At 30.7% G+C, this 19,049-nt stretch overlaps 1 protein-coding gene across 4 annotated transcripts in view; it reads left to right on the forward strand.

Moving 5' to 3' along the window:
* LOC126807717 (protein ITPRID2) overlaps window positions 1-19,049 on the forward strand; it is a 47,910-nt gene that overhangs the window by 20,856 nt on the left and 8,005 nt on the right. For all 4 annotated transcript variants that reach the window (XM_050532487.2, XM_050532490.2, XM_050532488.2 and 1 more), the window contains 6 exons: window positions 1,101-1,128; window positions 4,437-4,544; window positions 4,978-5,204; window positions 16,219-16,455; window positions 16,998-17,800; window positions 18,144-18,195. In XM_050532487.2, coding sequence (XP_050388444.1) covers window positions 1,101-1,128; window positions 4,437-4,544; window positions 4,978-5,204; window positions 16,219-16,455; window positions 16,998-17,800; window positions 18,144-18,195 — 1,455 coding nt within the window. The remainder of the gene's footprint in view (window positions 1-1,100; window positions 1,129-4,436; window positions 4,545-4,977; window positions 5,205-16,218; window positions 16,456-16,997; window positions 17,801-18,143; window positions 18,196-19,049) is intronic.

Raw genomic sequence — 19,049 nt, forward strand, 5'->3', positions numbered from 1 at the left:
ATCATTGCCTTTAAACAAAATATAGTAATCATAATATAAATGTCAGTTGGGTCCTGTCTGCACTAATTCGTTTGAACCATAGTTTGATCTGTACAGTTAAATGTCTAAGAAATGTGATCCACTCAACTTACCGTGATGGGGGGGGGGGGGGAGTTTAACAAAGATCCTGTGTGGTTATTGGGATTATTGGAATAAGAAATCCAGAGAGAAACAAAAGATTATTGGTAGTCCAAAGAAGTTAGGCAGACAACTCCGTATCATGTTTAACATGTGGGATCAAGCTCACAACTTGCATTTTAATGATTCTCAGTTCGCTCATAAATTCTCTTTCCCCCTCCCCACTGCAGGAGGAAAAATACAAATATATGTGGAATATTTATTGAATGTTTGGTTTGCCTCCTACCTGTATGCCTATCATTTTAGCACAAAGGTAGAACAAAAATACGAGATTATTTACAAAAGGTAGAAAAAAAATACAAGATTATATACAAAATATTCAATTCCTCATAAAATCTTTAATTTGTAAGACATTTCTCTTGATAAATAAATTAATTCTTTCTGAAACACCCATCTTAAGATATTCTAGAAGTATGCACATTTTGTTTCTGCTACTTGCGTATGTCCAATGTGTCATTTTCCTGACAAAATTGATGTCCTTGATATTATTGAATATAAATATGGTTAATTTTAGATTATGCCCCAAAATCTTTCTTGAAAGATCCTTAAAACGGCTACATAAATGATATTTTATGTTCAGTGATACATTAAGTTATTTGATCTGACAAAACATTTGTATTCACGAAATTTATACCAAAGAAATTAACACAAAAACATTTGATTTTTAAATTTATTAAAATTTGTCATTAATAAAGTGAAGGTCATGGGAAACAGACATGAATATATTATTCAAGTAGTTTAATCCTATGTCCTCATTATATTCTTTGTAAAATGCACCTCTAAAATAATAAAATACTTGATTTATAATGACAATAAAATAACATGCACTATGTGTATGATTTTATATGCCAGTGTATTTAAGATTTTGATTTGAACTTTTGAATTCATATTTATTTATTTGTTTGGTGAACTTTTTGTTTCAGCTCATACATTAGCATCAGACATGTTCGGGTAAGTAATGTTTGAATCATTTTTAAATTTTTCTATCTATTCTTCTAGGATGATAGGTAGCACTTATCAAAACAAGTAATATTCTTATGAAACAGTATTAACAATTGTCGAGAGTGTCATGACTCGTAATGAAGTTTCTTGATTAGGTCATTCTACTTGATTCTCAAAGCACACAATGCTAACATTGGGAAGCTGAAAGAGATCAGTTAATGTTTCAACTACCATCTAATTTATTTTCACTAATTTGGTCACCATGTGTTTGACATTGAGCATCGGTTATGTTAAGCGACATATTTTCTCAATCAATTTACCATATCAAGTTTTTATAAAGATTTTTATTATAGTTTTTATACTCAAAAGCTCAAGCTTACGCTCAAAAGTAAAAACTGGGTGATTTGATGTTATATTTGGACTAAAAACATATTCAAACTAATTAATTTATCATAATTTTGCTTCAAATCCTTCTCAAAACATTGCAATTGTAAGGGAATACCCAGCTATAAAAACTCGATCAAAAGAGGTCAGGTTTGTGTCACGTGACACAACGGGTGCAATATCGGAGGAGAATTCATTGCATACAATAGACGGTATTGCATTTATCGCTGACTATTTATTACAAATATCGAAGCCTAATTAAATTCTCAGATTATCCACTGCCTGCGTCTTTTTCTGTGATTTTTATCTCAGAAAGTGTATGTTCAACTCTTCATAAGGTTTATCAACATGTACATCAAACGCTCAATCTCCGCGTGCAACCTTCGACGTCACGCGTGCATACACTCCTAATCGACAGCCCGACATTTTTGTCCTGTATGCACTCCATACGTGTTATTCAGGGACTCCAGTATTTTTCTAGTAAGATTGGATATTTCTACTTTCCATATAATACCAAAATTGCCATACTTTTATTGGAAATAACCACCCGATAAATACTTTTCCGGGAAAGAAGCTTTAATATGTTGTTTTGCTTGATTATAAGCAGTGCAAACGCTTATGATCCAATTTTATATCTCACAACTGGGATTAACATATTCGCAGAAAACACTGTTTAATACATGTACATGTACAATCTAGCACAACCAGTAAAAATTCCAAACACGTACCAGGATAGACTTGAGTAGTTTCTATAAGCTGTTATGGAGAGAAGATAATCCATTAACTAAGCAAGACAACTTTGTCACTGTAACCTTCCTACGTGAATGCACAAATATTTTTTTTAATGTCTGATTTGCACTTGCATTGAAATAAAGTAAAGGATGAAATTGTGATCTCGTTAGATAATAAAAGTCTCTTGGGGTAGTTTTAAATTTCATTTTCAAAACAAGTTTTTCAAGGCACTTGTTTTATTATTTATTCAAGGATAGACTTAGATTTGTTTACAAGAATTGTATCTTGTTAGCATTTTTTGGTCTATGTCATTTTTGAGATGGAGTTCTTCTGTTAGTAGTGTTTAACGTCAGCTTCCAAAGAGGGTGATATCACAGACAAGTTGTGTTATTTTTCTATCTTAACTCACATGCAAGTCAGAGGTGGCCGGCCGGCTAGAGCTTGAAGTGTGACACTGAAGACCATTAGGCCATCCCAACCCCCTAAGATATAGCCTCGTCTCTCTCTTAACCCAATGTTGGAGCACATTGTCATTGATTTTGCAACTTTCATAACAAATTATGATATGGTCTAATAATAATATATTTTCATATTTTATGAAGGATTAATGTGAATTTCGTAACTGGCCTTGTAAAGTTGTACAAAGTTAAGTGGGAAGAGAAACACAAGCTAATGTCAGTAACTAGGCCGGTGTCACTTTAGAAAAGAGAAACAAAAACTGTTAAAATTAATTAGTGAACAACATTGGGTACTCCAGGCTTTACTTTCGCCTTGTACCTTGTGTTAATATCATCATATTCAAAATAACTTAGACAGGCCTGATTATCGAAAATTCTTGCACTGACCGACTTGAAAACAATATACCTCCTTTCCCGACCATGAGAAACAAGTGAACCCTGGACAGTTTTTAGTACCATGAATCACAATTATGTGGCTAATTCAACTATTGACTGTGTGTTTTTATCCTGATTTATTTTTTAGAAAAACAGGACATCAAGTTTTGAACTTTTTGAAGAATTCCAAAAAGATTTCCCTTGAGCCACTTTGTCTTGTATTTTGCATACAGTCTAGATGGAGCATGCTCAACTTATGTGTATAGTAAAATCACATGAAAATGAAAACTGTTTTTTTACCAACTGACAAAGGCCCCCAAAGCACTAATGTCTCTTTACTGTTATCTGAAAACCTGCCATCAAACATATTACACCATTTGTTGTGTATAGGTAAACTATACTATAACAGTTAATAGATCTGATAGATAAATTATCAAGCATTGCCAAAGGTGAAAACATTAGAGCTGACTATCATGGCAATATGATACCTATATAGATTAGATTTACATGTTATATACATTGTCCATCATCATATAGTATGTTATAGATATAATTGACCAAAACAATAATATTTGTGGTGTAGACCTACATGTTTTGGGGGAAACTGAAACTGATAATATGTTTTTATTAGTTCATTGTTAAAACCTTTCTGTTTTTTTATGACAAGATATTTTCTGAAAGGAAGGATATAAAATTAAACAGACCAAATATTTAAGTGGATATCTTGAGGGCAATTCAACATTTAACTACACATGTTACCATGTATAAGCTGTGTTTTCTTTTGACTTATGGTACTCTGTTATCCAGGTCTAATATAAATTGAGCTGCAACTAGCTGAAATGTGATTATGCATTCTTTAATTAAGTGGTTATTTAGTAGAGGACAAATACATAAGTATAAGAAATAATTCTACGGATAACAAGCAGAAAAAAATAATTCTTTTAAACAAAACATCAAAGAGAGTATTGAAAGAAATAGGATTAAAAAACCGTGATTAAATAGTAGGCCCTAGCATGATTTAAATGTTTAAAGTTCAACAAGTGAGGTCTGTATTACAGTTAATTAAGATGATTTACATTGATGGTGATGATCATATATTATTTATAATTAAATAGATATTTATACAGGGACATGGCTTCATCTTAATGTCTTTTATTATATTTTCATATGTGTTAACTTTGTTTTTTTGCTTGATTAAGAGACCGTAGAACCACATCGAAACATCCCTTTCTCTGAATAAATTCAGTAGTTGTTATCTATAGAATCGTGTCTTATATTGTGTGATGATATGGTTATTCATTTATTGTATTTTTTTGTAAAATGTACTTATAATTTATGATATAATGAAAATTTTTGTTATGTTTGTAGGAGTAAATTTAGTGCATTAATTGATAAGCGTCTTGCTATGTTAAAATCTAGTCAAACACCAGGCGGTAGCTTTGATTCGGTCAACACAAGTTCCTCCAGTATCAACAGGTAATATAACTTTAATATATCTTCCTTATGCAATACATAATTAAATTTAGATGAAAGGAACTATTATGCAAAATCCATTTAGAAACCAAATAGGATCTTGAAAGTTAATTTACTTTTAACATGGCTTAATTTGAAAATGAGTAGAAAACAAAGTAATATATAGCATATTAAATGCAACTTTCTTTAAATTAATAGATTGTAATTAGATAGACCATTTTGAAATTTACTTAAATTAGTTAAATGTTGATTATTCTAATTTTTGGCATGACGACATTGAATTTAGCACAAAAGTCTTTTTCTGTATGGTTAACCATACGTAAGCTTATAAAAATATATTCTTAAGATGGAACAGATACAGTTGTTGCATTGATAATGTAGAAATTTATGTTTGATAGTATCAACAGTGGTTTCATACACATCCTCTTAATTACAGTGTAGATATGTTGCTTCAAGAACGCAGTGAAGATCCTGAACAAGTTCTCCTTAACTTAGGATTTGCAGCAGGACATTCGGAAATGGGAAGCTCTTTAAGTAGAATTCCTGAACGATTCCTTCTCAACCAGTCTCGTGCAAGAGGAATTAACTTAGAAGAGTTCTTGGAAGATAATCCAGAATTGAAGACTTTTGTTGGAACATTGAAGAAGAAGGGATCACGATCAGGTTGGTCTAATTCTAGTTATAATAATAATAATAATAATCATGTTACATCACCTGTTCTAGAAATAGATCCTGATCTCATCAAAATACTGTTGACTCGCATCCCAGCCTATTTCTGGGAGCGAGATGAGAATGATTGTATAACAAATGTTCCGAAACACGGAAAAGGACAAAAGCCTGTTTGTGATATTATCATTGAATGTGCGTCTCCAGAATCTGAGACAAAAAGTGAAAAGGATAAATCACCCGTTTTTGAAGAAGAAATCAAAGAGGAAGGAATGATTGATGAAGTTTTTAAGGATGAATTTGACCCATTGTCAGATCTACCTTCTGAATTATCATCAGCTAAACATAATGATGGAGGGTCATCATCAGGGTCATCAATAACTTTTGACCCCTACCCTGATGTTGACCTTTCACCCAACGAAACTATTGTTTAATATTATTTCTGAATCGGCTTTTTCATTTGTTATTGTTATTACATGTTGCTGTACCGGTATATTACAAATACTATTTTAATGGGTTTTTTACTTTTCTCCAATATTTCCCTGTGATATATTCTTTTTTTGTCCCCCGCCTTTCGAAAAAAGCTGGGGACTATTAAAATGGGTCTGTCCGTCACACTTTTTGGGACACAATATAACTCACCTAATTGAGCTAGAATGTTCAAACTTGGTGTGGGTGTTTATTAGGTCAATGCCTTGATGGAGTTCGAGGATAAGCATTTTCTGCTTAGGTTAAGCAGAGATAAGCAATTTGATTGGGTTGATGCTTTGGGACACAATAATTTTAGTTCTAATTAAGTGAGAGTGATGAAACTTGGTGTATAGTTTCATTATATCAATACCTTGACTAAGTTCGATAATGAGAATTTTCTGCTTAGGGTAAGCAGAGCCATAAGAAATTTGATTGTCCGAGACTTTAGATCACAATAACTGTCCTTATAATTGAGCTATAAAGTGTTTATTAGGTCAATGCCTTGATTGAAAAAAATAAATATGCGATTAATTACTATATGTGTCATCTATTTATTTTGGGATTTCAGTGGGGGACATCAGCCTCACTGTTGGCTTGCTTTTTTTAAAAATTACACATTTCTCCTCATAACTAATTTTCATTGACCAAGACTTTAAGTTTGAATTGAAAAGAAACGTAATAAATATTGATGAAACTATTAATAGTATTAATAGATACTTTAATAGCAAAAATTAATATGACAAAACATGAAACTGAACAATCTACAATATCGGCTTGCTTTTGTCCAGTATGCCCATATTGTTATTCAAATTCTATCTTGGAACAGAGGAAACAGTTTTTTCAATTTTATTAGATCAAATCAGCTAAAACACAGTATTTGTCTAATTTTCAATTTTATGATGTTATATACAGTTTGGAAACAACTCTAGAATTTACAGTTCATTTCTTGTATTCAACATTTGTAATAATGACCTCTCCTAATGACCACTAAAGTATATATCTTTGTTGTTGAGTTACAGCCATAAACATGTCCCAATAATTATATTATGAAACTCAATTTAATATATTTTCTGTGACATTTTTGGAAAAGATATTAATGTGGGCTTATAGAACACGTCCTATAAAAATTTTTGATAGTTGAATTATACAAATAGACAGTGTATTAAGGGAGTTATGACTTAATTACAAAAAACATGTGTTTCTGTCAAATTTACAGAATCACAGTGTACATGTGCCTGAAAAACTTTGAAAACTTACAATAAAAATGTGATCTTCAGTAATATTATATTACTTTTGAAATGTGCAATTTTAAAATCTAAAATATTTTTTATTCATTTGAATTTGAAGTTGTTTTTTTTCACTTTTTAAAGATGTCCATAACCATACAGTGACCCATACTTAAAAAGCTTCTCAAAAGTGTATGTATTTGTAACAGCTGCTGAAGCGAAAAAAGTCTAAATTTTAATGATCGAAATATTATACTATTCATACATAGAATTGCAAGGCACTTTATTTTTTGTACCCTGATGAGACACTTGTCACAAATACTGTGTTTTAGCGGTATATTTAGTATGTTTGTTCACTGTAAACATTTCCCTTTTTTGAACCACTTGACTTAATATAATTAGGGAGCCACGGTAGCTGAGTTAGTAAGCAGTTGACTCGCTAACCTGGGGGTCCCATGTTCAAATCCTGTGGTGGCCGAGAAACTTCTGGATTTTCCGGTGTGGTACCCCCTTGTCAGTAGTGCAGGACAGTGGGCCTTGCGAGGGACAACGTATGGTCATTCGGATGGTACGAAAAACTGAGGTTCCATGCTAGTCTCTATAGGGTCTGTGCAGGGGCAGCTTTAATACGTAAAATCTTCTTCAAAATTTGGTAGGAATCACATAGATAATAAAAGTTTGTTAAAAAAAAAAAGATAGTACTGGGCATAACATAGGGTAAATTGAAGCATTTCTGAAAGCCATTGGAAGATTTTGATAATATTGTTATGAATGTTGCTCAGGTTGCAGTTATCCAGGTTTGTTAATTGCTAGACATTATAGGGCTGGGTCAGGGGAACCTTGATTGGACATATTTATGTATTTTTATTTCATCCAAATTTGGTAGGCTTGTTGAATGAGTAGTACATGTCTGGAAGAGCTACATGTACCTTGAAGGAGAAAACATTCGACTTCTTTGCCTAAACCAATCTATAAATTACAATCAAAATTGGTAGATATTTTGCCAGGGCGATGTTTATTCATATTCTTTCAAATAAAGTTGCATGAACCCTTAGGGTTAGGAACCTTCATTGGGCAAATTTAGCATTTACTTATTTTTATGGTCTATAGTCTATGTTATAGGCATTCACATTCTGACTAAGTGAAATCTTAATTGCACACATACTCTTGTTTAAGTCTCTTAAACAAGCTTTATTGATTCTCGCAATTTTTCATATTTCCTGACCTTTTCAGGACCAAAACTTTTTTTTTACTGAATTGTTATCTTAAGATATTGCTCATAGTGTATGATCTCTCAGTTATGTTGAATTATTGATTTAAAGGACCATGAGTAGATGTAGGATAATATATCTTAAAATCCTTTTTGGCTGCAATCTATTGTCATGTAAAGTCCTAAATTTGGCTTCAATCCATTATGTCATGTACATGTATGTCTGTTATATTTGGCTTCAATCCTTTGTGTCATGTAAATTCTATTTAGCTGCAATCCATTTTGTCATGTAAATTCTATTTGGCTGCAATTAATAGTGACATGTAAGGTGCATGTATCATTGTGACCAACACCTGTCATTTTGAAACATGGTAAGTTATAAGACATATGAGATAATTATAAGCTTTCGTTCTACTGTTTATCTTCGTATGGTACTATAAGCAGATACATGTAGCAGCATTTTCAAGTTACATGTAATAAATAAGGTGACTTGCCATGGCATGGCACACCTACAAATGTCAAAACTATAGTGCTAAAGCTGAAGTTTATAATGTACATGTATTAGTAAATTGTTTCTAAGTATTAAGCCAAAAGCTATTTATTTATTAAATCAAAATGTATGTATTGTAACAAGTTTGATATTATGGTAATCAATATGAAATTAAGAACTCTTTTCCAAAATGAGATCAGTGCCATTGGAACTTATCCTTTTCAAAACCCATTTTTCCAGACATATTTCTGTCATCTTATTAATAATGATAAATCAGTAACCAAGTCTATGACTCCATCCATTGATGTTATTATTTTTAAATCTTCTTTTGAAAAGGAGCTCTTCTAAATCTATATGGTCAGTTTTGATGCTGATGCTTTTTCTGGTTGTGTCTGATTAATGTGCCATATTGGAACAAATAGATATGTCTATCTATATGCTAGGATATTAATCCCTTTCATTTCATTTTTTGTCTCCAAGTCTCATAAACAAAATTTAAATCTGTATTTTAATCAAATTGAGCTTTTATTCTATTGAGATTATATATTTAAATTGTTTGTACATGTATATGGTATTTATTGAATGTTATTATTGTCTGTTATATTATGACTGCTGTGAATTATTTTTAACCTTCAAGGCTTTAAAATATATTTATATTTATTCTCTATATTAATCCTTTCACATACTGGTATTTCCAGTTAGCCGTTTACTTTTCACACTACAAATAAAATAATACGGAAACGGTTTGGTTTTTTTTTGAGTGGTAAAAACCAAATTTTAAAGATGGGATACAATCTGAAATTGGACCAGTTGTGGACTGATAGTTCTTTAAGAGGTGCAACTGTCATATTATAGTAGTTTGCCATCAAATTATTCAGCCCAGAAATATCAATCAGAGACTCTATGCATCATATATTATATTACCAAGTAAACTCACAAATTAATTAAAATGAAATTTTTAATGCATATTCTCATTAAATGATTGGAAAGTTGTAAAGAATAGTTGGTTATTATTGATTGAAAGACACTAGGATAAACATATATATTTAGATTGTTCTTGATTTGTATTAGTATTGAAGCCCAAGGATGTATAACTCTGAATATTCAAAATGATTGTTCCCAAGATAAAAGCAAATCAACATGAATATACACATTATAATACAAACCCATTAATGCATTTAATGCTTATCTTTTAAATGTGCATTATTTATGCAATAATAAAATGAGGAACTTGTCAGGATTTTAAAACATTTTGAATAAAATTGTCCAAAATACTTGTTCTTTTAACCAATTTTTTATGTTAAATTTTGATTATTTTTATATTTAGCTCCTATATCAGGTTGTTATTTTTCTTTTTAATTTTACATCTTTTTTAATATTTTGTTTTTATTATTTGCAATTTTGTTTAACTGTACATTAATTTTAATGTAATTTGATTATATATCTCATTATTTATTTAAATTATTGATGAAATGCAAATATTTTGTTATGCATGAGAATCAGTATTATTAGAAAATGTAATTTATTATGTGTATCGTATTTGACCAACAAAGTGCACATATTATATGTTCCAGGTTGATGTAGAATAGTCATTTACATGTAAATAAGCTGTTGTTTAGAAAGTATTAAAGATTACATGTATGTGCACTTTGATTTGGTTAAATATGGTAACAATAAATTTATTTAACAATAAATCTAGTTTAAAATTCATATATGTTAATTTCTTTTCAACAAGCTTATAATAATGAAATATAAAGCTATGATTGTGTCAATGTATTATTACAGTTTCTGTTAAGATAATATATAACTGTACCCTGTTTTCTACAGATCCTTAAGGTAAATCTAGAACTAAAAACTGTAAGTTGATATATTTGAACAGATGAACACTGCTGTGGTTGTTAGTCTATAGCTTAACCAAATTTAACGATTATTGTAAAACAATCAAGTAGTAATAAGCAATATTTCTTAATATGGATATATTTCAGAATATAATTTAACTAGAAATGTTTAACTTCCAAATCTAACAATTTATCAATAATGATAGAACATAAAGAAGAGGACAGAGTAATTGCAGCTCTTTAAGTTGTAAATTGCCAAAAAAATACATAGAAATAAATAGGTTTGAGTAATATCATGGTATTACTACTACTAATAATAAATAATGATAATAATATCAGCATTTATAAAATGTTTTAATGCTGAAGACCAGTTTCTAAGGTGCTGTTGGTTGTGATGTTCACTGATTATTTACAGATCAGGATTTTGAAACCAGAATGTTTTGAGTTGAGATTTAAAAGAGCCCACAGAGATTAATTGTTTCATTGACTTTAGTAGTTTATTCCATAGAAAAGGTTAAGCATAGGAAAAGGTACATTTTCCAATTTGTTAGTTAATATTTGGAGATTTTAGAAGATGGTTTTCCGAGAACGGAGATTTCTGCTGGTAGTAATTAGTAGTATAGGGTTCTATAAAATTAAGATGGAACTTAGCTGTTTAATACCTTGAAGACAAAGAGGAGAAACTTGAACTTAATTCTCTGGTGAATTGGGAGCCAATTTACGGATTGCTATATAGGAGAGATACGTGTTGATGTTTTCTGGTTTTAATGAGGAGTCAATCTGCTGAATTTTAAACATTGTAGTTTGTTAATCTGATAGTCTGGTAAGCAAGCCCTATAGTAAACCATTGTGGTAGTCTAGTCTAAATGAGATGAATGCATGAATGAGGTTTTTTTTTCACAAATGACATCTTTCTAATTCGATGTATATGATAGAAGGCAGTGGAGCAAATACTATGTATGTGATCTTCAAATGAAAGGTATAGCCCCAATATTTCAAGCTTGATGGATTCCTAAAATTAACTAACATTTGATCAATGCTGCAAAATTTTGAAAGTCTGCGTCAAATGCAATATAAAGTTGGGTGTTGTCTGCAACCCCAAATGAATAATTAGACCATAGCATTCAGCAATCTTAGTGAAAGGCTTACTGAAGATGATAAAAATTACAGGCCTGAGTACAGGACCTTGCGGTACCCCACAAAGCATTGTATTATTTTCAGATGTTGAAGGATATATCAGATCATATTTGAACTATTCTATCATGAAATTAAGAAACAATTTATTTACAAGTTTCTTTATATAACTGTACTCTGGAACGTTTTTAGTTCACTGAAAACTGGACCACATGTATTAGAGTCAAGCCACATTTCTGTGATGATGTAATTGTGTAATATCTCAATTATGTTCAGTTAGGTATTCTGTCAATGCTGAACATTTATCTGTAAGACATAAGTTTACAAGTTTGTGGTTGTTTTGACTGTCAAGATGAACTCTTTTCTGCTGATTTTGTTTAAGTTTTATTTTTACTATTTATTGCATACACCAACCAAATCCTGAGTAATTGCTCTGCTTCTATTCATGATGAGTATTAAATCAGCTGATGAATATTGAATGATCATTGAGATCAGGTTAAATCTTGGGTTAGTTGAACATAAACTCACTAAGAATACACTAAATAACATCAATACATATAAAAAAAAAAACATCAATAAAAGATGAGTTTTACCATAAATCATATGAAGAGTCCAGGGGAAGAACAATCTAAGTCACATTTTTATCTTTTCGTGTAAAACACAAAACAGACGTTTGGACGATAATGTTTGACGCAAACAGAACAACAAGTGGGTTTAATTACAACTTCAAAATGAGGTTTAACACTAACCATAATTACCAGTACAACTGACTTCAACTTTTCAGGCAAATTATGGTTAAATAAAGGTTACGATGGACTTGTATTTGTCCGGGAGGCCATTTCAGAAGGGCAGGGAGGCCATTTCAGAAGGGCCTTGGTTGATGTGACTCTGATCGTTTTTACCTGAAATTGATTGTTCCACAAAAAGCTTATACAATTTGCTACCAAATGGCGCCATTAACTGAAGTTTGTGGAAAAAGTGACGTAGATCTTTCTTCCCCTGGACTCTTCATATTTTAACTGGTGGGTTAAGGATCTGTGAATATTTGGAAACACATATACATCCAACTTTGAATTTTGAAAAACATTTTATTTGTTCATTATCATAAGAAATGAAATGAAATGAAATGGAGTTTAACGTCCAACTGTTCTGCTCCTAACCTGGGCTAATGAAGACGGGCATACGCCATACAGTGTGCTATGAGGGAAATTTTGCCCGGACAGCGGCACTACGGCCTACTCTTATATCGAATTCCAACTGCCAAGGGATCTTTTACGTGCACGCCAATGTGTACACGGGACCTCGGTTTTTCGTCCCATCCGAACGACTAGACAGCTTTCCTTGTCAGCCCCTCTGTCCAGCATCACTGACAAGGGAGAACCACGCCGGAAAATCTGGATGAACTTTCTCGGCCAATGCAGGGATCGAACACCCGACCTCCAGGCTCGCGAGCTAGCGTCTTGCCCACTTAGCCACGTGATCCCCTCATTATCATAAGAAAATCTTGAAAGCTCTCCACTGCTACTAAAAAATGTAAGGGAGATCACTCAATACTGTTGGAACTGGAATTTACCAATTTGATAAATACTGGTAGAATAGTAAATTAAATAAGGATATATTATAAAGTTAATAATCTGCTTAAATAGTACTAAGTTACTGGTCTTCATTATCAAAAGAATTAAATATTGTCAGCATTATTAATGAATACTATAATCTTGATGATGATGTTACCTGTAGTTCTGGTTTTTCTTGGTTAAGAAATTAAGCCACCTAAACCTTAAAATTGTTTGAGTAAAAAAGTAAAGATAATTAACATTACAGTACTGTAAATATTAAAATATAAAAAGGTATAAATAGATAAGAAATACACCAAATCAAAGATTTATACTAATAATAAACAGTTGGGTTGTTGAAAAAGACTATAGCAAAGAATAACTTAATTTAAAGACAAGAATTTTAAAAAGCAATCTGTAGCCAACTCAATCTGTAAATTGCTACTCGATCTGTAAACTATACCATACCCAGTCTGTAAACTGCTACTCAATCTGTAAACTATTACTGTACCCAAACTGTAAACTGATACTCAATCTGTAAATGGATACTCAATTTGTAAACTTTTACTGTACTCAATCTGTAAATTATTTCTTAAACATTTTTTGAACATAGGTTTTTAATCATAGTCAGATTAATAAAGGTATTATCCTGTTGAAATTGATATATGATATCATGATAGTTTTATTTATAATTTGTTTACATTTTAAAATACTTATTAGTGGTTTGCCAAACAGAGATATTCAATATCAACAAATTCTCTTTACTTAATGTTATATTAACATATTGTTATTGTTATTAATATTATAATTGTTATTATTAAAATATCATCATTAATACTTGTCTTGGAACTTATTTTCTATTTAAAAAAAACTGTGACTTGTAAAATTGGAGCAACATTAACAAGGGATAGATTTGGATAGCAAGATGAGAGCTTAATAATAAGATAGTCACTGGAAGGCCCATGTGAACAGCTGGTTCGGTAAGACTATGGGGACAGGCTGACAATAATGTAGAAAAAGTACACCAGTGCGTATAACCTAGAGTAGCCCTATTTTAAGGCAGCTAGCCCTACCATAGATTTCATTATGTAGTCATTAATCATTTTTAAGAAACATATATTGAGTTGGCTGTAAATTTTTACTATAAGAATGTGACGTCAACTCCACATCTATAAATCTAAAGGATTTTTGTATTAAAATAAGTATTTATTTACCATCTAAATGATATATAGTAGCCCTAGCTGTATATTATTGCCAAACTTTATGGCACAGCCTATGCACTTAGTTACACTGACATTTCTACAAGTGGAAGGAAAAAGGTGGGTTTATATTTATATTTAGCATGATTAATTTTGGGTTTTGAATTGATGTTGTTTTAATAAACAATCCTTTCCTGAGTCGTTCTATAATTTCTTTTGATATTGTTTAGTGAATATTATTCATTTAATAGGTGTAAACCTTTTCTTTTTTTTCTTTCTAAATTATGTTGATTTTTGGTTTTGATTTAATTTTAAGAACCATGAACATATACACCAAATGTCAAATATAGGATTATATTTTTTAATTTTGAATACTTGATAGCCATAATTATGGTAGTAAAAAATTGACTAAAAATATTGATCATGGTTCTTATGGTTGCTGTGAATTATTTATCTTAATTATCATTTTATGTTTCCTTTATTTTAATAACTTGCATATTCAGAATTTCAGTTCAAATCTCTTCCAACAATTACGAATATGTGTATTATCAAAAATTGCCTACACCATTTAACCATTTAAAAAATGTGCATGAAAATATACTTGCAATGTAGTAAATCTGTTTAATATAGAACAAACAATACACGAATGCAGTACAGACATTAAAGATATTTTATAAAATAAAAAAACTAAAGTATTGTTTATGATATGTGCAATGTACTGACACTAAAAACTGAAATTGATAAATCTGTATAAAAATTAATTTATCGAGGCTAGGTCGAAAATTCAGTTACTGTTACTGAAATCTTGGTTCACAGTGGATAAATCTGACTGAAATTTTCAGCAAATTCCTGTTACATTATCTAGTTTTTAACTATTATAGTGAGAACTGCCAGCTCTTTATCTAATCTCCCATAATGTATCTTTAAACATTATTAATGTTTTCTTTATTGCAACAATTTGTGTTGTTTAATGTATAATTTTTGTGAATGTGCATCCATTTTATTATTTTTTTTATTTTTGGAAAACCCAGAAATCCATCCTTTTAATTTTGTTTTAAATTGTGTTTGTTTAGTTTTTAGGGTATGTCATCTTTCTTTTCAGATTTGTGTATTTAATTTATTTTTGTTATAAATAGTTTACTTTTATAATTATTTGCTTTGGTCTCAAAACATTTTACATAATAATTGTAGTGTTTTTGATGTAGTAATACCTGTATACATATTTTATAGATATTTTAAAATAATTTTGATTAAATGGTAATAAATTCTAGTCAAGCAATGTTCTACAAGGAAATAGATTTTAATCTTTAAAGAAATATTTCCCCAACATTCCAAATACTAAATATGTAACAATTATTGAGAATAAATGTACAAACAATCCAGATGAATATATTTGTTCCCAAAGAAAAACAGTTTATCTTTTTAGACAATAGCTTGCATTATCTGTGTTACTATTATGCTTGCAAGACGATGAATCTACAGGCACTAGGTTTATCTTGTAAGGAATGTGTTATGTGAGGACTAAGGTAGCAACGGCAAGCTCACTTGTTGACATTTTCTAATAATTAAGTTGTTTAATTGATTGTCATCTTATATATTTGGTGATTTTAAAGTTTAATTTGATTTTCCTTGGTCATTACAGATATAGTACTTTTATGTGAAAATAAGTTTAGATTATCAAAAAGATGACCTAATTATGCTGGAGGAAATAAAACTTTCCCCATTAAAATCATAAATATCTTAATGACAGATATAAGGAAAAATTTTACATTGTAGAATATCCTAGAACATTATTTATTATTGCCATCGCTAAATTGTGTAGTACTAAATATAAACAGGTGTATATTATAATACAAAACAGAATTGTATAATTTCTGTTTAATTTTTTAGGTGCATGGAAAGCAGCTAGATCAATGTCATCTGTCTTGTTTCATCTGAAAATGTCAGCCACTGCCAGTAAACAGAAGCAGATGGGAATGGCAGACCTGCAGGATACAGGACCAAAATCCATTCTTATTCCTGAAAATCAACAGGCACTAGCACGTCAAGGTTTTTACACCCAACATTTGGGTTACTGTCCTAAGAATATTGGACAGGGCTCTGACGTCACAAGCACACCAGGACATGGTATGTTTTCACATCTGCCACCATAAAAAATATCTATATGACAATTAAATAAATATAAATATAGATACTTTATAAGCTTATACGTCAAGAAGCGTGGGTCGTGCATGGGTATTGAAAATTGATCGGATGTAATATATATATATATATATATGTAAAAACAAATATTCTGCATTGATTTTTGGAGAGATTTTCAAGCAAAGGTAAGTAAAGGGATAAAAATATTTTCTTGTCACGTCATATTTTTGCAGCTGTTCAACATGATGCTTTAGTTGGAATGTGAATTGAATAGTTTAATCCATTATGTTGGGGATATTGATAGAATATAGTTTTATTTTGTTTACGTATGCTTGACGTATACTTATATCTATGATATATGTTCACATTGTAAAGGTATTTTGGATCATAAGGATAATTTAGTTGGATATTGTAGAATTTTATGTTCTGCAAGCAATAGTCACCAGACTCAATTTCAAATTTTTGACCATTCATATGAAGATAATTCATTGGAACTGTAAATATCATGATTTTGTGTGTTTTTTCAGCCACACAGAAAGGTGTAACTGACAAAAGATTATTCTCCAACCCAGTAGCAGCGAAGCCATCTGATGCAGCTTCTAAGCGTAAAATGTTTCAGAAAACTCACACACAAAAATGGAGTCTTGTGGAATCTGATGAATCGAAAGAAACTTCCAATCCAATGGGAGCTTCTGAAGACATTTCTCCGAGTTTTGACAAGGGTTATAGTATGGATTTTAGTACGTCTGCTTCCATGGATAGTTCTGATTCTCCGTTTAGTCCAGACATTCGCTTCTGTTCCAGTTCAGATCTGCGACAACAGCATGAAGCAGATGCATTAAAGAAAATGGAAGACTGTTATTTCCAGTCAGCAGCAGAAGTTAATAAACAAGGAATTGGTGACATACGTCACCATAAAGTGGATAATTTTCTGACTGTTCATGATGGTGATGATTATACAGTGTCCCCACCTATGTCGAAACAGTCGACTGTTGAACGTGTGAAAACTTTATCAATTGGTTCAACGCATGACGAATCTGTCAGTGATCAAGTCAAAATTGTTGTTTCTCAGGATTTAGAAAGTGTTTCTGCTTCTTTAGCTAGTGAAATGAAAGCAGATGAAAATAGTTTAAATTTATTAAATATTGAACGATTATCAGACACAGAGTCATCATCCGATTATACGGTCGTAGACAAACATTCTATAACTAGCCTAGATAGTCCAGATGTCTTTGAAAATCAAACAGATTCTGTGGATAAAAAGGAATTGGGATCACATATGGACAAACCAGATGAAAATGAAAATTTCCCAATGTTTAAATTTTCAAAGGTAAGGTTTTATAATTATATCATTTCGAAATTTGATGATTTTAGCTGAAGCTCCAAATTAAATCAATTAACTGCACAATGCATATGTAAGTTTGGCAAGAAAGTCCATTAAAAGAAATAAGGAAATTAACCACATGATGTTCATTTTCATCAATTGATGGAAAAAAAATATTGATCAAACATTTCGCACTGGTTTATAATAATGTTGACCGAATTTCTCAGTTTTCAATTTAAGTTAATAAACTGACCCAATTTGTTACTGAATGAATTATACTAGAAAAAATATATATAGATTTATTTAGTATTGTTGAAAAATGATTTATTATATATTTATATACTTATAGCAAACAGCCAACTTTCAGGAATCACCTATAATAAGAAGCCCATGTCTTCAAGGTTAGTGTATTCATAACTTTAAATAGTAAAATGTTTTTAAGGATATTTTTACGAAATCATGTCTTAAATTCTGATACATTTAAAGCAATGCTTAAAGAAAAATTTTGAAAAACATAGAAAAATTGTTGTTTTTTTTTTTATAAAGCATATATATTTTTTAAGGGCAATTCTGAACTGGGATTGGGGAACATACTTCTATGTCTCTTTGCTTTCAGTTTGTACATGTACATATTTTCAGTGTGTATACACTGTAATAAAGGACAAATAATGTATTAAATGTACATATATACAAACTAATTGCAAAAGTAGAACAGTCATTTTTTTTATTAAAATAATTGTTAAAATCTTTAGATGCAAAATATATATGTAATTACTAATATAGTCAATACAGCATAAAACTGCATAACAAAGCTGTCAAAGCACAGACTGAACAAATACAATAGAGACAGTAAAATTAGATTCACTTATTCACTGAGAATTTTAAAATGGAAGATTAAGATGAAAACATTTGTCTAGTGTGGTCCACATGAAAAGCAGTGCAGCTCTGTCTCAGTGTTTAAATACAAAGTTAAGCAATGTCATCATTAAAAATAAATTTCGTTTCTTGATTATCAAATGAAGAACTGTTTTAAATATTGTTGTTTATTACAATTTTAAAGTCCTATACAATGTCTATGATATTATGGACAGGTATATTTAGATTAGATTATTTACATCTTATGAATGCATAAAAAAGGTAAAAAAAAAAAAAAAAGTTCTTGTATACAATAATGTCACTCCAAAACATGGTGTTAATATTCACTGTGGTGAGAAGAACGGATGGATCATCTTCTCCCTTAGTTGTTTGCCCAAGT

Source organism: Patella vulgata, chromosome 9 (assembly GCF_932274485.2).
Source record: "Patella vulgata chromosome 9, xgPatVulg1.2, whole genome shotgun sequence".
NCBI lineage: Eukaryota > Metazoa > Mollusca > Gastropoda > Patellidae > Patella > Patella vulgata.